General features: G+C 37.6%; 1 protein-coding gene across 1 annotated transcript; it reads left to right on the top strand.

Annotated features, from left to right (window-relative positions):
- The first annotated feature begins 1,558 nt into the window (after nucleotides 1–1,558).
- On the top strand, nucleotides 1,559–10,794 carry LOC106515195 (stromal interaction molecule 2). The gene is made up of 12 exons (XM_014004859.1): nucleotides 1,559–2,162; nucleotides 3,485–3,615; nucleotides 4,569–4,680; nucleotides 4,788–4,899; nucleotides 4,981–5,096; nucleotides 5,324–5,501; nucleotides 5,583–5,760; nucleotides 6,457–6,618; nucleotides 6,706–6,806; nucleotides 6,900–7,153; nucleotides 8,875–9,061; nucleotides 9,214–10,794. The coding sequence occupies exons 1-12, from the start codon at nucleotides 2,051–2,053 to the stop codon at nucleotides 10,730–10,732; spliced, it is 3,162 nt and encodes a 1,053-aa protein (XP_013860313.1). The 5' UTR covers nucleotides 1,559–2,050; the 3' UTR covers nucleotides 10,733–10,794.
- Nucleotides 10,795–19,479: the final 8,685 nt, after the last annotated feature.

The following is a 19,479-nucleotide window of genomic DNA, read 5'->3' as shown; positions in this document are numbered from 1 at the left end:
GTACGAACCCTTCATACGAACAAAAGTAAGAGAAATTTAGGATAAGAATACGAACATGTTCTTGCATGAGGCCAAATGTACCTACACTTTCAGATTATTTTTTCCATAGTTATTTTTAAATCATTCAAGGCCAAATAATATTTTAACATCAATTCAAAAATACCCCAAAACATCATCGTATTGAATTCAGATTGAATTTTTATAAAGAAGAAAATTATAATTTTTGACACCAAAATAATTTAGGGGGGCTTCAAAAAATTTTAGGGGGGCTCCACCCTCCATAAAATAGGCCTAGTGACACCACTGCCTGAGACAATGTATGCTGTGACTTGGCACTATATAAATAAACTGAACTGAATTGAATTAGTTAGAAAAGTATAATAGAGTCACCCTTCACACACCAGGAAGTACCTCTCATTCATGGTGTCGATTTATGAACAATAACATAAACTTAAACTTGAACAACTTGATCAAACTGAACAAAACAATTAACGAGAACAACAATTTTTTTTACTCTCATGAAATTATTTAATAGTCATAAACATACAAACACATAATTTGTACAAGATTACCCAGCATTCCTTGCTGAAAAAATACTGGCCTGTCTGACATGAGGTGGAAACGGGCTGGACTTTTCAGATTACTTCTTTTAACACTGCATGGTGTTAAATAACAACACTGTTAAGTGTTATATAACAACACTGTTAAGTGTTAAATAACAGTTAACCATGGGTGGAGCTTATTTAACACTGTCCAGTGTTCAGACAACACTGAGGAAATCAACACTGCGAATTAACACCAACACTGGGTGTCAGTTTACTCAGAAAGTGTTAAAATAGCACTGGGGGTGTTAAATCAGCACCCAAAAGTTTAACACTGAAATTTTAATGCTCCTAGACACTAATAAAAGGAACTGTGAAAATAAAATAACTATTTAAAACATTGCCTGTCATTAAGTAATATTCATTTTTGTATAGACTTATGTTGATTAATGGCCTTCTTAAATTTTATTGTCAAAAATCTAATCAGCTGTATTAGTTTATCCAATGATTGTTTTATGAAAGTTAGTCAATTTTGTGAGAAATTTTGCTAACAGACAGAGTTGATGCCAAAAGTTAATCTCAAAGTTTTAAAAACAGACGTATTGGTGACGTCTCACACCTACTACTAAATTTGAGCTGAAAATGTGCAGAACTGGTCATAGGCCTAGTTATTTTTGTGTTCGCTGAGCTTAGCTTGCTTAGCTGTGGACACAATCCTGACTCCAACTGAGAATTTTCTTCACATGTTAGCTGATGCGTCACACACACAGGCACAGAGACATAAACAATATTACTGCTCCACTAAGCAAACACGTACGATCAGCCCCTGAACTGGAAGCTTTTCTCTTGTGTATGTCTCCAATGGGAATTGGGTTAATGCAGGGGTCCTGTTGACGGGAAGGGGAGGGCAAAGGCTGTCAGTTCTGGGGAAGAACGTCAACCCCTCCGCCTTGATGGGATGGGGTGGGGGACGCAGAGGAGACAACAGTTCTTCAGTTAAATTATAAAAAGCTCAAACTCAACACAAACTGGATAGGAAACACAGATCCTGACATACGGAGCTTTTAGACAACATTTTTTTTATTTTATTAACATCTATTTATACTTGAATACTTCATTTTGTCAGCAGGGAGGGTGCAAACCTGGATTTTATATACTGGATCAGTTTTTCTGATGTTTTTCTTTTGTTTTGTTTTTTATGGATGTTAAAGTAACCTGTTGAATACTTCAGAGATTTACTTGTTTCTGGAGAGGTTTTGCACACAAACCTACAGTTTTCTGTTACTGTTTAAAAGTTCACTTCTGTCATCTGTTTTGAAACTTGCTAATCTGACATCTCAAGTGAATATCAGTGTCACATCTCGTCTCTGGCTCTGCCCGTAATAGAAACACAGATCGCTTTCTGCAGACTGACACTTGCCACTGGAACGCTGCTCCCTCCCGTGTGTTACTTCTCATTCTGTTTTGAGGAGTTTCTTGACTTCGGACAACAGTTTCTGGGGTCGGAAATGCTTTTTTTGTACCCCTTATGGCTCATTTTCTCTGCTGCGCTTTTTGTGGCTGCGCAAAGTGCGGGAGACCTCCAGGGCTATACCTCCACTGCAGGTGGTGACCCACCGGGTATGTAGGTTAACCTTAAATATCATGGCATTAAAACAAAACCACAACTCTGTGCATGGCCTTTAAAAAGTCATGATCTTTCTACCTGATAAAAATGAGTTGGTTCTTTCCACTGTCGCCATCTGTTCCTGTTCTTGATCAGAATGAGGAACCTGCTGGTTTCTCTTGACAGACATCTTTTTACAAGCTTTGTATAGCAATCTGATTGTTATTCAGCTAGACTGACTTGAATATCTCTAGTTATCCGTAATACTTTATTGAACTGAACCAGTAGCTCTTTGCCAAAGACTAAAGGACAAAAATGTTTTTGCTTGTGTTTTTGTTTGTAGTGTTACCAAATGATCTCATGAACCACTCAACTGATTTGAAGTAATCAATATGTTGGCATCTGTTTGGAGCTAACCTGATTCAAGATGGTTGCCACAGCTGAGCAAACTTAGCAAACACAAAATTGGCTCCAACTCAGTCAGTTTTAGAGTTATTGAGCTAGACTTTCAGTGTGCTGTGTTTGAGTATCATGTCCAATGTTTTTAACATTTTGTTGAGCTATTAGAATTATCTGTCTGTATAAGGGTTCCCCAGGCTACTGCCCCTGTAAACCCATTGGAGAGTCTGAACTTGACTGTAACCTGTATCTGTGGGAATACGGAGTAAAAGTAGAAACACAACAACTGCACATATACGTATTTTAATTTTAATTTCCCTAATTTTAAATTTGAAAAGATCAGCTCACATCTCATGTAATAAAGCATTTCACTTCCACTGTTTGTTTTCAGAAGATTTTTCTTCAGTCACACACCAGTAAGAAACTGTATCCTCCTAAGTTGTTTGTCCCACTGGAGCGACTTCCTCCAGTGGGAGCAGGAAGCTGCTTGTTTTTCTGGAGTTTGCTGATGGTGATTTAACTGGCAGACCTTTGGCCTCTCAGTACATTTGCTCCCTGAAGCAAGCATGCTCGTGTTTCACGTGGACAAAATGAGCTCTGACTCATCAGACAGACTGAAAACAAGAAGCTGCACGTCATAAGCCTGGATTACACTGTACGATTAAAGCGCTAGTTATGGCTGATTCAGTCATGGCTCCAGACAGTGAAGTACTTTACCAGTTTGGTCAAGTGCCTTACTGCCTTGTGCTCATTTGGATTTATTCCAAGTATCCTATATGTGAACGCTCAAGTTTGCTTCTGTAGTTTGGTGTGGCAGCTGAGAGTCATACCCAACACATCCTCTGAGTGCTAACAGATCTTGTGACATCTTAGTTTAAAACTTTAGCCTGTGACGTGTTGGGTGACGTGCATTAATTGATGTGTGATTTATGTGCAGACCCATGCATGACTGTATCTCCACCATGTCTGCACGAGGCCGATCGCTACAGCCTGGAGGCCCTGCGGAGCATCCATCAGATGATGGACGATGACCAAGATGGCGGCATCGAGGTGGAAGAGAGCATGGAGGTACAAATCTTTCTCTTCCTATTTTTTCTTTATGTTTCTTGCGTGTGGGTTCTTGCAGGCAAGAGGCAGGCAGTACAACAACAGGTGTGCTGCTTGGAGGAGTCAAGTGCTCCTTCAAGGATAGCAACAGGGTAACTTTGCTTTTGGCTCAGTGACAAAACTGGTTTGCACTAATAGAATACTGAAACTCTGGTGACCTTTATGGTCAAACCTAAAAGAGTAACAACTAGAGCCTTATTGCAGGTCATTTATGTAGTTGTCCCAAAAAACAGATTCAGGCCCTAATAAAAATTTGTTGTTTATACTAAAGGGTTAAATTATTTTCTCAGTGAATCAATAACAAAATTATTGCACAATTAGAGGAGGCATATTTACCCACACAAGCAATATATTAAAATTACACCTTTGGGGGTAGTTTCTGCTGTTGCGCATAAAAAAATAAAATAGCAAATAGCTTGCAAAGTATCAGAAAGTATGCATTGGTAGTAAACCCTGAATGACTTGCAATTCAGAATGCAGTTCATAGACACAGTATCCGGGGACTCGGGTTGCTGTTGGTGCAGAGACATTTGAAGATGAGACCAGGTCCATTAAAGTCCTGACATTCCTTTAGCCATCACATGACTGTGTTTATGACACAGAACACATTCCAAGACAGCTCAAACACACACTATCAATTACATTTGCAATACTCCCCTTTTGCTCCTGTGCTCATTTAAACTGTTTCAAAATGCTCCATCATTGTTACAAAACTGATATCCATGTTGCACAATAACACAATATAAAAGTTCCCATGTTAAAACCAAATTAGCTCATATTCAGACTACATGATTTTAAAATTCTAAACTAAATTCACAACTCTTGAGAATGAACATGCATCATGTCTGGGCACATGCAGTTATTGTCCAAGTCGTTCCTTCACCTCTGAGTTATTCTGTCGTCTCACGCTGCAGTTTATCATTGAAGACATGAAGCAGCAGCAGACCCAAAAACACAGCAAGCTGCACAGAGAAGACCAGCACATCACAGTGGAGGAGCTCTGGAGGGGCTGGAAATCCTCAGAAGGTGTTTATATATATATATATATATATATATATGAAAGAAAATGCTAGTGTTTGTTCCCATAGGTGTGAACATTTTACTTCATGTAACGTCTGATTTCCATTTGTCAGTACACAACTGGACTCAGGATGAAGTGCTGCGCTGGCTGAAAGAATTTGTTGAGCTGCCCCAGTATGAGAGGAATTTTAAAGACTTCAAGGTCAATGGAAACACTCTCCCAAGGTGAGCTGAACACAGGAGTGTGCGCAGGCAATGCACTATGTTTTGTTTCATGCTGAAGCTAAACTGATTTCTTATTTGTAGGATTGCAGCAAATGAACCATCTTTCCTGAGTGGTCATTTGAAAGTGTTGGACCAGAGAGATAAACAGAAACTCAGCATTAAAGCACTGGATGTGGTGCTGTTTGGACCACCTACACGTATGTACAAATATTTAAACTTATGTTTAGTTGGTTGTTGTGTTAGCAAAATATCTCCTTTAATAAAACTCCCTGAATATAACCACTAGATGCAAATCTACAACTGATTACCTTTTGGAGTAATTCTAATTTAGTACGGCTACCTCAACCAAGCAGTTTTGTCAAACAAAAAAACGACTAATAAATGTGCAGATATTGAGCTTTTAGTATTTTCTGTTCCATCCCAGGACCCCCTCATAACTACATGAAAGACTTGCTGCTCATTGTGTCTGTGGTGATGGGAATCGGAGGCTGCTGGTTTGCCCAGGCTCAAAACAAAGCCAGTAAAGTTCACATTAACAAAATGATGAGAGATTTAGAAAGTCTGCAGAGAGCGGAGCAGAGCCTCATTGACCTGCAGGAACAGTAAATGCACCATTCTATGCTTTATTGATCTTGTTTTCATTGTGTGTGACAAAGTAAAAAACTTGTGAATCATTTCCTCAGACTGGAGCGAGCCCAGGAAGAAAAACGCAACGTGGCGGAGGAGAAACAGAACCTGGAGGAGAAGATGAGGGATGAGATCATGGGGGCACAGGAAGAGGCTCATCGTATGCACGAGCTGAGGCAGGGAGCGTTCTCTGAGCTCAGCCGCCTCCGATATGCAGAGGAGGAACTGGAACAGGTACAACTTTAAGACCAAGAAGCTACTTCACAAATGCTGTTTTAGACACGTGTTCACATGCTTTTATGACTGATTTACTATCCTGAGCAAAAGAAGCACGAGAACACAAATTATAAATAGTATCTCGTTCAAGACTGACATTCTAGGTTGTCCAGTCTATTAAAAATAACAACCTGGCGTTGTTTCTAATAAAGGTTGATACTGGTGTTACATAAAAAAATGAGGTTGAAAAGAAAATCTTCCTCGTTTTATTTTATTTTTTCTAGTGTCGCTCAAGACCTTAATGTGACAACTTAGCAGCCACATCAAGCAAGAAATGTACAACATTTTCTTTTCACTATAAAAAACATCTGTGTGTAACAGTATATTACAACTGCAAGGCTTAATAAATCATTTGTGGTATAAATAATTCTCCCTTCAAATGTTGCACACTGAACGGGAAACAAAAACAAGTAAACAAGGTCAGGTGCAAAGATCACTGTGTCCCCTTCATAAACTAAATCAGTGCAAAGGAATAATGGATCTACATCCTTATGTCACACTTATTATGTTGAATTAAAATCATCTAACACCAAGTAATACATTTCAAAAACAGAAGTTCATTAGTCAGAAATTAGCACAATGGGTCCCTTTAGGGGGAACATATTTTCTCACTGACTGAAATTCCTCAACATTGATTTGTATCCTCCTGGTCAGGTCCGTGGAGCATTGAAGCAGGCAGAGAAGGAGATGTTGGCAAGCTGGACCGTCTCAGAGGCCCTTCAGCTGTGGCTCCAGCTGACACATGAGATAGAGGTCCAGTACTACAATGTTAAAAAGCACAGTGCAGAACTTCAGCTTGCCATTGCCAAGGAAGAGGTAATGCATGAAAAAAAAAAAAAAACACTCCAAACAATTTCAGAATGAATGCATTGTATAACCTGTTTTTATTTTTATTTTTTGCAGGCAGAAAGGATCAAGAAGAAGAGGAATTCTGTACTGGGGACACTCCATGTGGCCCATAGCTCCTCTTTAGACCAGGTTGACCACAAGATCCTGGAGGCAAAGTGAGGAAACAAAGCACCCTGTTCAGGTTTTGTTTCGGTATGCCCAAAGATATATGAAACATTTAATCACACAACGTTCCGTATGTTCCACAGGAATGCGCTGTCAGAAGTAACGGCCTGCCTGCGAGAGCGCCTTCATCGCTGGCAGCAGATCGAGCTTTTCTGTGGCTTCCCCATTATGAGGAATCCTGGACTAGCAAAACTAACCAATCAGCTCTACTCAGAATCACTGGCTCTGCGATTGCCGCGAATGCCACAGTCATCACGTTCATGTCACAGCTCTGTACAGGGATCTATAGAAGATCTTTTAGACGAGCCCGCTTCACCAACCTTACCACAGATGCAAGGTAAGAGTCATTTCTACTTGAATTTAGTAGTCCCAAAAGTCTTGTTTTACAGTCCATAGTGACCCAGATCATAGAAAACAAAACACAACAAATTAGCTTTCTAGCTGGCTGTCTATCCTGCATCTAACCAAATCTTCTAAAACAGCACATTTGACAGTGTTATGCAGGTAAAATGCTTCCTCTTCATCAATTGAAGCCAGACCCTGTCCTTCACTTTGCTTCGTACAGAAGGTCTGGACTCGCAGCTACTGAGAAGCGATTTCCTGCTTGAGGCGTGGCCTCTGCTGAAGCATGTGTGTGTGTGTGTGTGTGTGTCGCTGTGAAGGAAGCTAAGCTAAGAAGCTAACCGGAAATCGCGTGTGCTGTAAACAACCCTACTGAGAGGAGAAAAGTACCGAGCCGAATGTGACGACTGTAAATGAGAGCTGCTACTTTGTCAGACAAATTTAATTTAATTTGGAAGCCTTATCAACACGGACTGGCTTCATTCACTTCCTCCACTGCCGTATGCTAAACCAACTAGCAGACACTGTGCAGAAAATCGACGTTCTGTTGTCTGATTGGCCTGGCTAAAAATCTGCAAAACCAGCAAAATCACTGGGCCTCGTGCAAGAACATGTTCGTATTCTTATCCTGAATTTCTCTTACTTTTGTTCGTACAAAGGGTTCGTACGAACATGCCACATCAGATTCAACAAACTCTTCTGTCTTCAGGAAAAGTGTGTAAATGAGCTGCGTAAATTTCACCTGTTCATATCCAGCTGCTCGTGCACGCGAGAGGAGATTAGCATAATTACCACCCCAAAAACACCATACAAGGCTATATTTCCTGCCTCATATACAAGAAAGTGTCCATTCATGAAAAATGACAGCGAAAACTAAAAAGAAGAACTTTATGAGTTCAGAAATTTAATTCCTGCTGTCAGAGATCCAGAAAATAAAATCTGTCATTTGTAGCAGGTCAGCTGTGGAATAAAATGAGCTGCTAAATGTATAAACAACAACTGTGATAAATCATTTTCATTTATTCAGAAGACACAGCGCTGCGCACCGTACACCCCCCCACGGTCTCCAGTGGTCTCAGTTGCTGTTCTGAAATAAGCATTTTAAAATGTTTTCAAAATATGTCTGGGACTTTGGAGAAAATCCAGGACTCGCTGGAGGGATTATGTATCCCCTCTGGCCTGGGAACATCTCGGAGTCCCCCAGGACGAGCTGGAAGGTGTCGCTGGGGAGAGGTAGGTCTGGGTCTCTCTGCTGCTGCCCCCGCGACCCAATCCCGGATAAGCGGCAGAAAACGGACGGACAATTTATATTGTTAGCCTAAATTATTACATTTAAAATTATAACTCTAATTCAAGCAGAATAGCCTATTGTCAACATAAGTTATTAGTGAAGAAAACCCATCTGGATAACAGCAGACTGACTGCTCGTAAAATATACGACAGGTCTGGATCACTGGTGAATTTTGTTCATATCTGAAAAAAATCTTAGAATACAAAAATATTGGTGAATGCCACAAATTCTCCTAAATCACTCGTACGCACAAYTTAAGAACAAATCTGTGCGTACGAACGGTTCTTGCATGAGGCCCATTGTTAATGGGAGAAATGCCAGACGGAGCAGTGAAGGGAAACTAGACTTGAGCAGAGCTGCATAGGAAGGCAAGGGCCAGGCTATCAATTAATGCTTGTTTATTTATTTTTTCTTTCCACTTCCAGTTCCACCACTTAAGCGCTCTCCACGACTTCAGGGATCCACCATACATAGGACACGGCGTCCTGGTGTCATTTCTCAGCCACCAGCTGCCCTGATTTCTCCAGACCCTGACCTTTTGATCCCTATCCGAACCCCTTACCCCTGTTATGATGAGGGAGAGGAGTTCATCCTAAAAACTCTTAAAAAGCAGTATGTCTCCCTGCTTGGTGTTGCAAAGATTTTTTGACATTTATTTTAAACAGCTTTGGAATGTGTCTGTTGTCTGTGTCTGTTGACACATTTGTTGTTAACTCACCTACCTGTTGTTCTCTCTTCTCTTTTCTTCTCTTTGTCATGAACAGAGATTCCCAAGAGAGATTTGTAGACTCTGATTATGTAACATCCCCTCCCCTCTCCAAAATGCTTTCTTCTTCTTCTGTTGATCCTTCCTCTAGAAGGTTCCATTGTGATGAAGCTGAGTTCCTTGCAGATGCTTCAACTGCAAAACCTTTTAGTGAACAAGAAGAAGCTTTGACTGAATCTCCAGTTCACAATCCTTACATAGACGAACACGAAACCTTTATAGATATAGAAGTTTCCCACAGGAAGGTAGCAAAAGACAAATACTTGGACACTACTTTGGAAACCTGTTTCTTAAAGACCTCTACTGAAGAGTCTTTCATAAATACCCCTGCATGGAAAATATCCAGAGACAGAAGTGAAGTTTTCATGGATGTTGCACTTGGAAAGGGGTTTTCAGATGAGTTAAATACAGAGATTTCGTTGACAAAAATGGATAAAGACATAAAAGGGAGTTTTAAGGACAATGTCACCTCAAGAAATATCTACAAAGAGAAATGTGATTTACCACTGGATGTGAGGAAGATGCTTAGGGCTGAATTAGAAGCATCAACAGACACACAGAGGAAAATATCAAGAGATATGAAGGGAGCATCCATGGAAAGTATCCCTAAAACAATGTCAATGGATGATGCTGAACGACTGATTGAATCCAGAAGAATAACAAAAAGTGCAACGGCGATCTCCCAGGACACAGGATCTAGAAAGCATTCACATAAAGGAGAAGGTCATCATGATTCCTCCATGAGGGCAGGGGCAAGGGAGAAAATGGTTGAAACAGTTAGAAAACCACTTAGGAAAATATCTAGAGATGAGCTGGAGTCTTATACTGATACTGCTGCCATAAAGATACTGCCCAGAGAGATGTTGGAAGAACGCATGGAAAGCCTAACCTCTGCAGATTTACAAGAGTTTGGTCTGGGACGATCAACAGGCAAAGGGATACTGAGGAATGACACTGACACATCTGTCAGTTCTCTCAGAAGGAGAATACCAAGACTGCCAAGAGATGATGCAAACAGTTTGACAGATACTTCAACTGGAAACATTTCCAGAGATAGAGTTGATGTCCCAATGGAAATACCAAAACAACCAATGCCTATGGAGGAAGTGGGAGCCTCTGAGTCCAGTTCTTTGCCGTACCACATTGGACAGCCAGACCTTATGTTAACCTCCCAGTCACCATGGAAGTCTTCATCTGATCTTTATAACGCTGGCCCACTGAGTCAGCTTGTGTATGATGGCATCCTTGAAAAGTCATGCAGCTCCATGGCTTCAACCCCAGCCACACTGTCAGCCTCCATGCCAGTCCTGCCTCAGAGCAGGCTGCCACCTGATGTTGAGCCACCAGTTCCACCACCAAAGCTTGTGATCCCATCACTTGCATCACCTCCTGAAGGTGGGGATGACAAGAACAAAGATAAGGACAAAAGTAAGAAAACATTGAAGCTCAAAAATCTTTTCAAAAAGAAAAATGACTCACCTCCAGAGAAGCTTCAGAGTGGTCTTCAAAAACTCTGACAGTCACCTGAAATGTCTTTGCTTATTTTTTTTTGTTTTAATAAATAAGAAATTACATTTTATTTGTGCAAGTTGTCCAGTTGTCCAAATAAGGCTGAAGGAGCTAAGAAAGAACACTGTTGCTGCTTGTTATTATTATTATTATTATTATTTTATTTTTTGCCATCTTTCCCACCACTTGAAAAACCACATACTTGACTGAACAACACCATCTCTACACTTCAGTCTGACAAGTTGTTTGGCGTTATATCATGTTTAAAGTACACCCACTGTTGGAGTAGTGTTGAAATAATTTAATCTTAAATCAGACAAAGTATTTAAACAAAGTATTTTACATTATGTTCTGAATTGTATTCTTTAGGGAAATACTAAACCAACAGAGCACTTCATTTGTGCTCTGTTGGCTGTAAAAATCTCACTATGAAAGCTTATCATAGCGTCTGAGCACAGAAATTAAGATCAAAGTGAAATAAGAAAAAATAAAGAACAATGTGTCTGCCCAGGAATTCAGTGTTCTGAAACAAATGTTTTTAGTGAACATGGGGATACATTTAGATATACTCTGCCATTCAGTGGTAATACTACTTAAAGTATGAACTTAACTGTGCATACAGGGGTTCTGAGTTTTTATGAAGAGTATTTTTTTTATTTATAGCTGCTTCTGCATTGTTTTTAAGTCTTACAATTTGGTTAAACCAAATAAAAAAGTGTTTTTAAATGCTACAAATGAGGTTGAATGCCTGAGTGATAATTTTAAAATTGCTGCTTTTGTATAATAAATACAATTTTGAATTCACATACAAAGTTTAAACAAAAAAACATTTAATTTGATGAACATTAACCAACTCCAATTTTCAAGTTTAGTATCAGTAAGAATGAGAACTACAATGCATAATCAGCATAATCAGCCACAAATATATAACGATTCTGAAACCCATACCTTGGATCACACAATTTTGATCAATTTTGATTTTATTTGAAGATTTGCATATTTTGATTATTAAAATCTGAAATTTTTGTGTTTGAATTGTAAATTCAGTTTTTATAAGAACAACATGATGCATAATGATAAGATATAAATGTATAGTGAAAAATGTAAATAACTCTAATTCTTCTTTACAGTTTTTGATAAACAGATTGGTGCTTTGTCATCGTGGTAATTTTTAATCAAACAATACACATACTCAGTGCCAAACATTGTATTTTTCAACTTGATTAAACAATTGATTAATCCGTTTCTTTCATCAGAAAAGGCCAACATGTTTATGCTTTGTGTTTTCATTAGATAAAATATGTGAAACAACATAAAATTCATGTATAATTTGGTTTATTTTCTCTAAATCTCGTCATCTGATATTTGTTTTTAATTTCTGTAACCTCCACTAGAGGTCAGAAGTGTTAAGAAAGAAAACCAGAATTATTCGACTGGAAAACTTATTGTTGGTGTGAATCATTAAATCATAACCAAATTAAATAAAACCAAACCAGTATGTCCACATGAATCTGTGTGGTCAAAAGATAATCTGCGCAGAATGAAAGAGTGACTAAAATCACATTATGTTTTATTTTGATGCAAGCTTGCACAAAGTCTTAACTGAAAGAATGCAAAACTATGCTGAGCGAAAAGCTAGAGGAAATGCTCTGTGGTCATGCTCAACCCTTGTTGTTCAGGTGGATTCAAGCTCATCTATCTGCATATTGGCCTCTGAAGCACTTTACTGTAAACACGTACCATACTGTGAGTATAGAGAAACTCACTCACCAAAGTCGTGGAAACGTTAAAAGGTTGAAAAGAGGTCAGCTGGACTTCCTTTCTTGTTTCTTGTTCTTCAGAAAAGCAAAGCCTTGTAAAGGAGAAGTGGAACATCTGTGAGAAACATGAATAGAAACAGACCACTTTTTACCCGTATCATACTTACTAAATATTTTTCTTAAGGAGAAATTTGCCTAAAAGAAGTACTTAAAATATTCAATTTAAATTTTATAGCATACAAATATTTTTCCTGGTCTTTGAAAAAATGAAATAGATTGCAAAATGTCTTTGCAATCTTCTCCATGAGAATAATATTTGTTGATTTACATGTTACTGTAAATCCCTGAAGCATGGTTGACAAAGCTGCTATGCTGCGGCATCTACAGTATATGCTTGGTAGAATGGTTTGTTTTGCTCCAGGATGGTGATTACTTGAGAAGAGTTTAACAGAGATATAGTCAATTTAGAAAAAAAAATGTCTTAATGTGTTTTATTTTGTTATGTTCTGTACTTGCAAAAATGTAATAAACAAAATATATATCAACTCATTTTCTGAAGATGCAGTCCTAATATACCAAATGATTTAAAACAGTGTCCAGAAATCATTGTTTTTATTCATGTCAGTGCATTTGTTTGTCAGTGAAAATCTCACAAACTATAGCATGTATTTTAATGAACTCCTACAAATTAATTTTAACTGATTAACTTTGGAATCAACCCGATTTAACATGGCCTAAGCAGCCAAGTGACCCTGCAAAGCAGATACTGAGCTACAATTTAGTGTGGTAGTAGCCAAAGAGTCATTCACAACACATACTCTGAGGGCTAACACATCAAGTCATGCAAATCAATTACTAAAGGAATATAGAAATCATTGCTATTCAACTAATATGTTGTTGTTTTGAGATCAAATATCTGTTCTTAAATCACAAGTTTCCACAAATTTAAGAACAGGTGTTAAAATAAGAAAGAAATTCTGCTTTTAGTACAAACTTTACCTGTCTTGTGTCACTGAAAAACCCCAAGGAATCACAAACACGTCTTTCATCAAACCAGATTTTGCTATCCAGTACTAACTTTACTGAATCACAGCTTCCATCTGGTCCTGCAGTTTTACAAACCGGGTCACTTTTTAATCACCGACTCGTCAAGTTCTACACTGCGATTAAACTAAAAGTGAATTTGTTCAGAACCTTCTTTTATAGTTCGTTATCACCAACCTCAGTCAGGCTACATGAGCGGCTGTTTGTCTCTGTGGGTTTCCTGTAGGCCAGATGAACATGATGCAAACTTGACATCGCTCTGTGTTTTAACTGCTCAGTAAAGGTTATGTAAAAAAACTTTCTGTTCTCCTCTTTGAACTTGTTTTGCTTCGGATGCTCAACGAACCAAGAAACGCTTAAATCTGAAGTTCAAAAAAATCAAAAATCAAATAGCAGATGGAAAAGAACAAATTATCTTCAGTCCTCCAATGTTATTTTCTTTCTACTAAAATTGACCAAAACATATATTGAATTAGATGTTTACAAGTCAAATTCTTTCTTTTCTTCTTTTTATGTAACAGAAATGTTTGGCAGCTGAGGTGTTGAACGCAAATTACTGGGATTTTTACTTCTTTGTTTTTTGTAAAATCTGACATTTTTCTTGAGAAACAAACATTCTCAGTTTGAAAGTAAAACGGTTTTAAAATATGAACAAGTTACAGTTTTTAAACAGTCTCAGTTTGGAGGAGTTAAGCTTAATCTTTGCTAAGTGTTTGGGGCCAGGACTACAGTGGACTGCTGCCATTTCCAAACAACTTTAATTTTAAAAAGTTTGTAATTACACATTATTACTCCAATAGAAATGTAAACTACAACTAACCACAGGTATCTATGCTGGCAAACAACCATACAATTACATGCAAATAACAGTAAACATTTTATTAGAACTGCAATGGCTTTTTTGGGGTTAAAGTTGTTTTAAGACAGCAATCCACCACTTTGCACTTTCCACTTTTTACCACTTTTCTTTAGTCAAAATAACTAATTATCCAACATAAGGCTGTTCAAAAGCCATTTACAGCAGTTAGCATATAATGTGATTATAACATTTCCTTGTTTTGCACATGAAATATAGACTCTACAACAGAGTGGGTCTTAGAAAGAAAACTACACAGCTTGGAACACATACTTTTAGGCATTCATCTGCTAAATGAAGCATTTGGGAAATAAATAAAAATGTTCACAGCAGAATTCAAACCAGAAGATAAAAGAAAGGTCACAATAAATACAATTACAATTTAATTGCTGGAGAAGTATTCTACACAGGATAACCAGGATAGTTTGATAAAATATGAACTAATTAATCTCTTCATAGCCAAAATCAAAACAACTTCAGCAGTATGTTGGTATGTGTGCTTGAAACAGCACTTTACCTATAACAACAAATTAGCCACTATAAGCATAAAAGTGTGTGTGTGTGTGCATGTGTTGTCGACCGCTGTGTTTGATTGATGTTTGGGTTTAGATTTCCGCTGGTGAAAACTGAACCAAGCGACACTTTGCTTGGTTCAGTTCCCTTTTATGGCCACTCCTAATTCTGCAGCTTCAGTGTGTTGAATTGTCGCACACTGTTTGTCATTGTGGGCAACATGTCAGACTGCTGCTAAAAGCAGGCTCTTTATGGTAAAGGTTAGCTTTGATGTTGACTGATTATTTTGTAAAATCTTTGAGTTGCGCAATGCTGGAGAGAAAATCTAAACCTCATTTCTATGAGAGCAGCAAGGAGAGAGTCTAAAGATGAAAAACAAACCGTAAATGTTTAGATCCATTGTAGATAAAACTTTGTTTTTGCTAAACACCATTTTTTTCTGTTTTATGTGTTTTAGTTGGTTGACCTGCATAGAAGTAAATTATACTGTACAATATACTTACCTTTCAAAGTGAGTTTACTTTATTAAAGCAATATAATTACACAATATAACTGAAAGCCATATGGTTTTAAATCAAAAATTCCAACTGTGTTGATGAGGACTTTGCTCGTATTTCACACTGGTTCATTTGCACAAAGCCTATTTAAAATCCCAACGCACCTGTGTCAGACCCTCATAATCTTTTGTGAGCTAACAGTGTGGACAGTGTGGGCAGGGGCAAACCCACATCAATTAAGCATGAGCCTGTTTGTGTTGGTGCATAAGACCTACAGAGGATAGGCTTTTCACGAGTAACTTTATCTGCCTTGTTGTGACACTGAGTTGATGGAAGCACAACTTGAATGTAGTCATGATGTATATGTATATAATCTTAAAATCCTTTTATTTATTACATTATGTAGTTTTGTTTAATTAATAAATAGTAAATTACTTCGCTAATAACTATTTATCAAAACTGTAGACCACTGGTGTATTTAGGCTTTGGTCCCTTGTTCAGATTTTTTTTTCATCTTTTTCTACTGGATGTGTTACACACTAACAACACCAACAATAAGCCCCCCCCCCCCCTTTTTTTTTTGTTTGTTTATATGAGCAAAGATGCAGCTAAGTCTTGTTGTACGCAGATGAATCATTGAGTTATTTGTGAGACCCCCTTCGGACATTTTAACACTCTGCTCTTCACACTTCAACACATCTGCTGAAAACTCTCCATCTGATGCAACACATTTTAAACTAAAATAAATTTAAAAATACATTTTAAACTATCTTAGAATCTTACAGATCCACCTGCTTTGGATGTTATCATCCATTAAATGGACGTTATTAGCGGTTATGAGTCCCATGGCTTCAGATTGGCTTCAGACTGACCCGGCTGTGCCTCTTAGAGGGTTCTCTGTCCCATAGAATGGCTTCAGACTGTCAGCTGGTTAGTATGATGCATAAGACCACTAAGGTTTTCTATACAATCTGGTTAGTATGAGGCATAAAGCCACAAAGGTTAATTTTAGAGAAAATGACATGGGTATAAAGTAGACCGGACTCCAGTGGTAGCAGATTGTTGCATTCCAACATATATGGCACTGATAACCCAGTAGGGAGCACTGTCGAGACAGTCTGAAGCCATTCTATGGGACTGATAACCGCTAATAATGTCCATTTATTGGACTGATAACATCCGAACCGGCTGACAGATCTCTAAAAAAACATATTTTGACCTGTGATAAATGGTTTGATTCACTGGCACTCTGGTGATTTATTTTTTTTTTTAGTTTAAAGCATGTAAAAAATAAAATAAAAAATAAAAAAGCAGCAACAACAACAAAAATCAATTTATATGATTTATTTTGAGATTTTAGGATTTCCTTTATAAGGCAACTCCTTTATTCCATGTCTTCTAACAAACTCATTTCAGATGGAAAACTTGCTGATTTGTATAAAATAAAATTACTTCTCCCAGCTTAAACGCATCACAAAATCAAGCAGAATACATTTTAAGAGATTATCAACTTTTAATTAAATATATAAACAACATGGAACTTGTTAATGATGCCATATAGCATAGTTTTACAGTTTGCATTATGATAAAAAAATCTACAAAAATATCATGTTTTAACAAATTTTAAAAGCTAATAAAGCTTCTGAAGAATAGTTTGTTAAACAAGTATGTTTTTAGGCAAAAAAAAAAAAAACCTGAACCATAAAAAATTTGTACACTCTGCTTGCATCATCCAAAAATACTTGGAACAATGATAAACATCATTATAATAAAGGAAAACAGAAAAGTGTAAATTTTACTTGTAGGAAGGTCTACAGTTTTATTATATTTTTACAAGTAAAGCTAAATGAAAGAAAAGAAAACCATGAATATTTATCATCTGTGTTTTATCATATTTCTATGTGAAATTTGAAACTCCAGAAACCTTGGCTTTATTGACGGCAGCGTATACGGCATAGTCTGAACTCGTCCTCTTTCTCTTCACTCTCTGTGATGTGTGATGAATCTCCAGGGCAGCATAGCATACGTCCTCCTGCTGACATTATTCAGAATAATGACCATCAACTTTTATGAGCACTATGACCGTGACATCAGCAACACAGACTAATAAAAGCTCAGATTCAGGAGAGTGCTGTAGCTAAACAAGAACATAATTTTGCTTGTTAGGAACAATTACAAGTCAGATAACTTAAGATAAGAACACACATACACACACACACAAATACATATACATACATATGCATATACTGTATATACTGTATATACTATATATATATATATATATATAGAGAGAGAGAGAGAGAGAGAGAGAGAGAGAGAGAGAGAGAGAGAGAGAGAGAGTTTAATAATTACAAACATGCTGGTAATTACCTGCACTTCAGTTTCACTCAAGACTGTGTGTTTTCCATGTTTATCATCATCAGCTTGAGATGTTTTTTCTGCAGTAAAAAAAAAATGTCTTCATTTTATTTATTTAGATATGACATGACAAATGCTATGAGACGTACCTGTTTTATGGCAGCACAGGTAAACCGTCAGACAAGAGAGGAAAGTAGACAGAACAAAAAGTGGGCACACGAAGTAAAGCAGCTTCCAGCACACATGGCAGTCCTGAAGAGCTGTTTCAGCATCAGAATGAGATTCACTGGAGCCTGGATCAAACAGTCAGAAACATTTTTAAAAACGGAATATTATAGTTTATTATTTTTATTTCTTGACATTAAGTAGAATATAAGAAATGATCTAACAGCTATCATTTAGCAATAATGTCATTTCTGGAAATCTTATTCAGAAATAACTTACTGATTAGAAGTCTTGTTGAGATGTTGCTATATTTGTAAATAATTGTGCCAGTGGTTGTTGTATCCATCTCTGTGGTTCCACAGTAGTAGAGACCCTCATCAGACTGGGTGAAATTCATAATAAGCAGGTCATAAGAATGTGATGTATTGTTCTTCACTAATTCAAACCGAGTAAACTTCCGACGGTTAGAGAGTAATTTATCTTGGGTGAATTCTTTTAAAGTAAGAACAAGAGTCGGCTGGTTCTCATGGGAACAATTCTTGAACCACACTATGTACACTCCCGTTGACACTTCACAGTCACAATGGAGAGTGACGTTGTCTCCAGGTTTGATTGTCTCATTCTTCACTGGTACAGAAAATGCGTGGTAACTGCAGGTATCAACTCCTGAAACGAACAGACAAGCAAAACAAGATTACGATAAAAATCCGGCTTCAAATTATAGAAAAACAGATTTGCCAAAATTTAATCTTAAAACTGTTGTTTAAGAAAGACACACTTACCCAGGAGAGCAATCAAAAGGATGTTTAGTCTCTCCATGATGACCTGTGGGTGAAAAAGAACAGCGCTGGTTTTACTGTTCGACTTTATGACAAGTGTAAACTTTTCCGCTAACAGAAATGTAGCTTCTGATTGGCTGCTTGATTGAAATATCTTTGCTGTTGTTTTGAGTTGGTTTCTGGGTCAAGGCAAAAGTAAAGCTAAATTTTATCAGAAGAATCACGTTGCAGCAAATCACCCACTGTGCAAATACTGTATGTGTGTGTGTGTGTGTGTGTGTGTGTGTGTGTGTGTGTGTGTGCATATATATATATATGACTTTGAATCATAAATGCTGATACAGAGAAACCATAATCAGGTCACAGACTATAGTCATGCCTGCAGTGTCTTGTTTTTTAACTACTGTGTCTCTGATTTGGTTAAATTGGACTGGCAGTAAGCCGGTACTATGTACATTTTGACATTTGAAGAAACAGCGCATAAAAACACATTTTCTATGAACATCTTTACTGATACTGATGTGGTTCAACATGGAAACAATCAGATCCAGATTTGCCGCTGAAAATCCTTTGAAACATTATGACCAGGTCTCTGTAAGTTGGCCTCTGATGAAAAAAAAAACTGTTTTGTATTTTGTACTGGAACAAAATTAATTAAAGCATGCATTGCTGTTTTATTCAGTTTGTCTATGTTATTGTGTGTCTGTCCCTATCAAATAAATGTAGTAGTAGTAGTGGTAGTAGTAGTAGTAGTAGTAGTAGTAGTAGTAGTAGTAGTAGTAG

The sequence above is a fragment of the Austrofundulus limnaeus genome, unplaced genomic scaffold, assembly GCF_001266775.1.
Source record: "Austrofundulus limnaeus strain Quisiro unplaced genomic scaffold, Austrofundulus_limnaeus-1.0 Scaffold27, whole genome shotgun sequence".
Classification (NCBI taxonomy): domain Eukaryota; kingdom Metazoa; phylum Chordata; class Actinopteri; order Cyprinodontiformes; family Rivulidae; genus Austrofundulus; species Austrofundulus limnaeus.
This window is presented reverse-complemented; position numbering and strand designations above follow the sequence as displayed.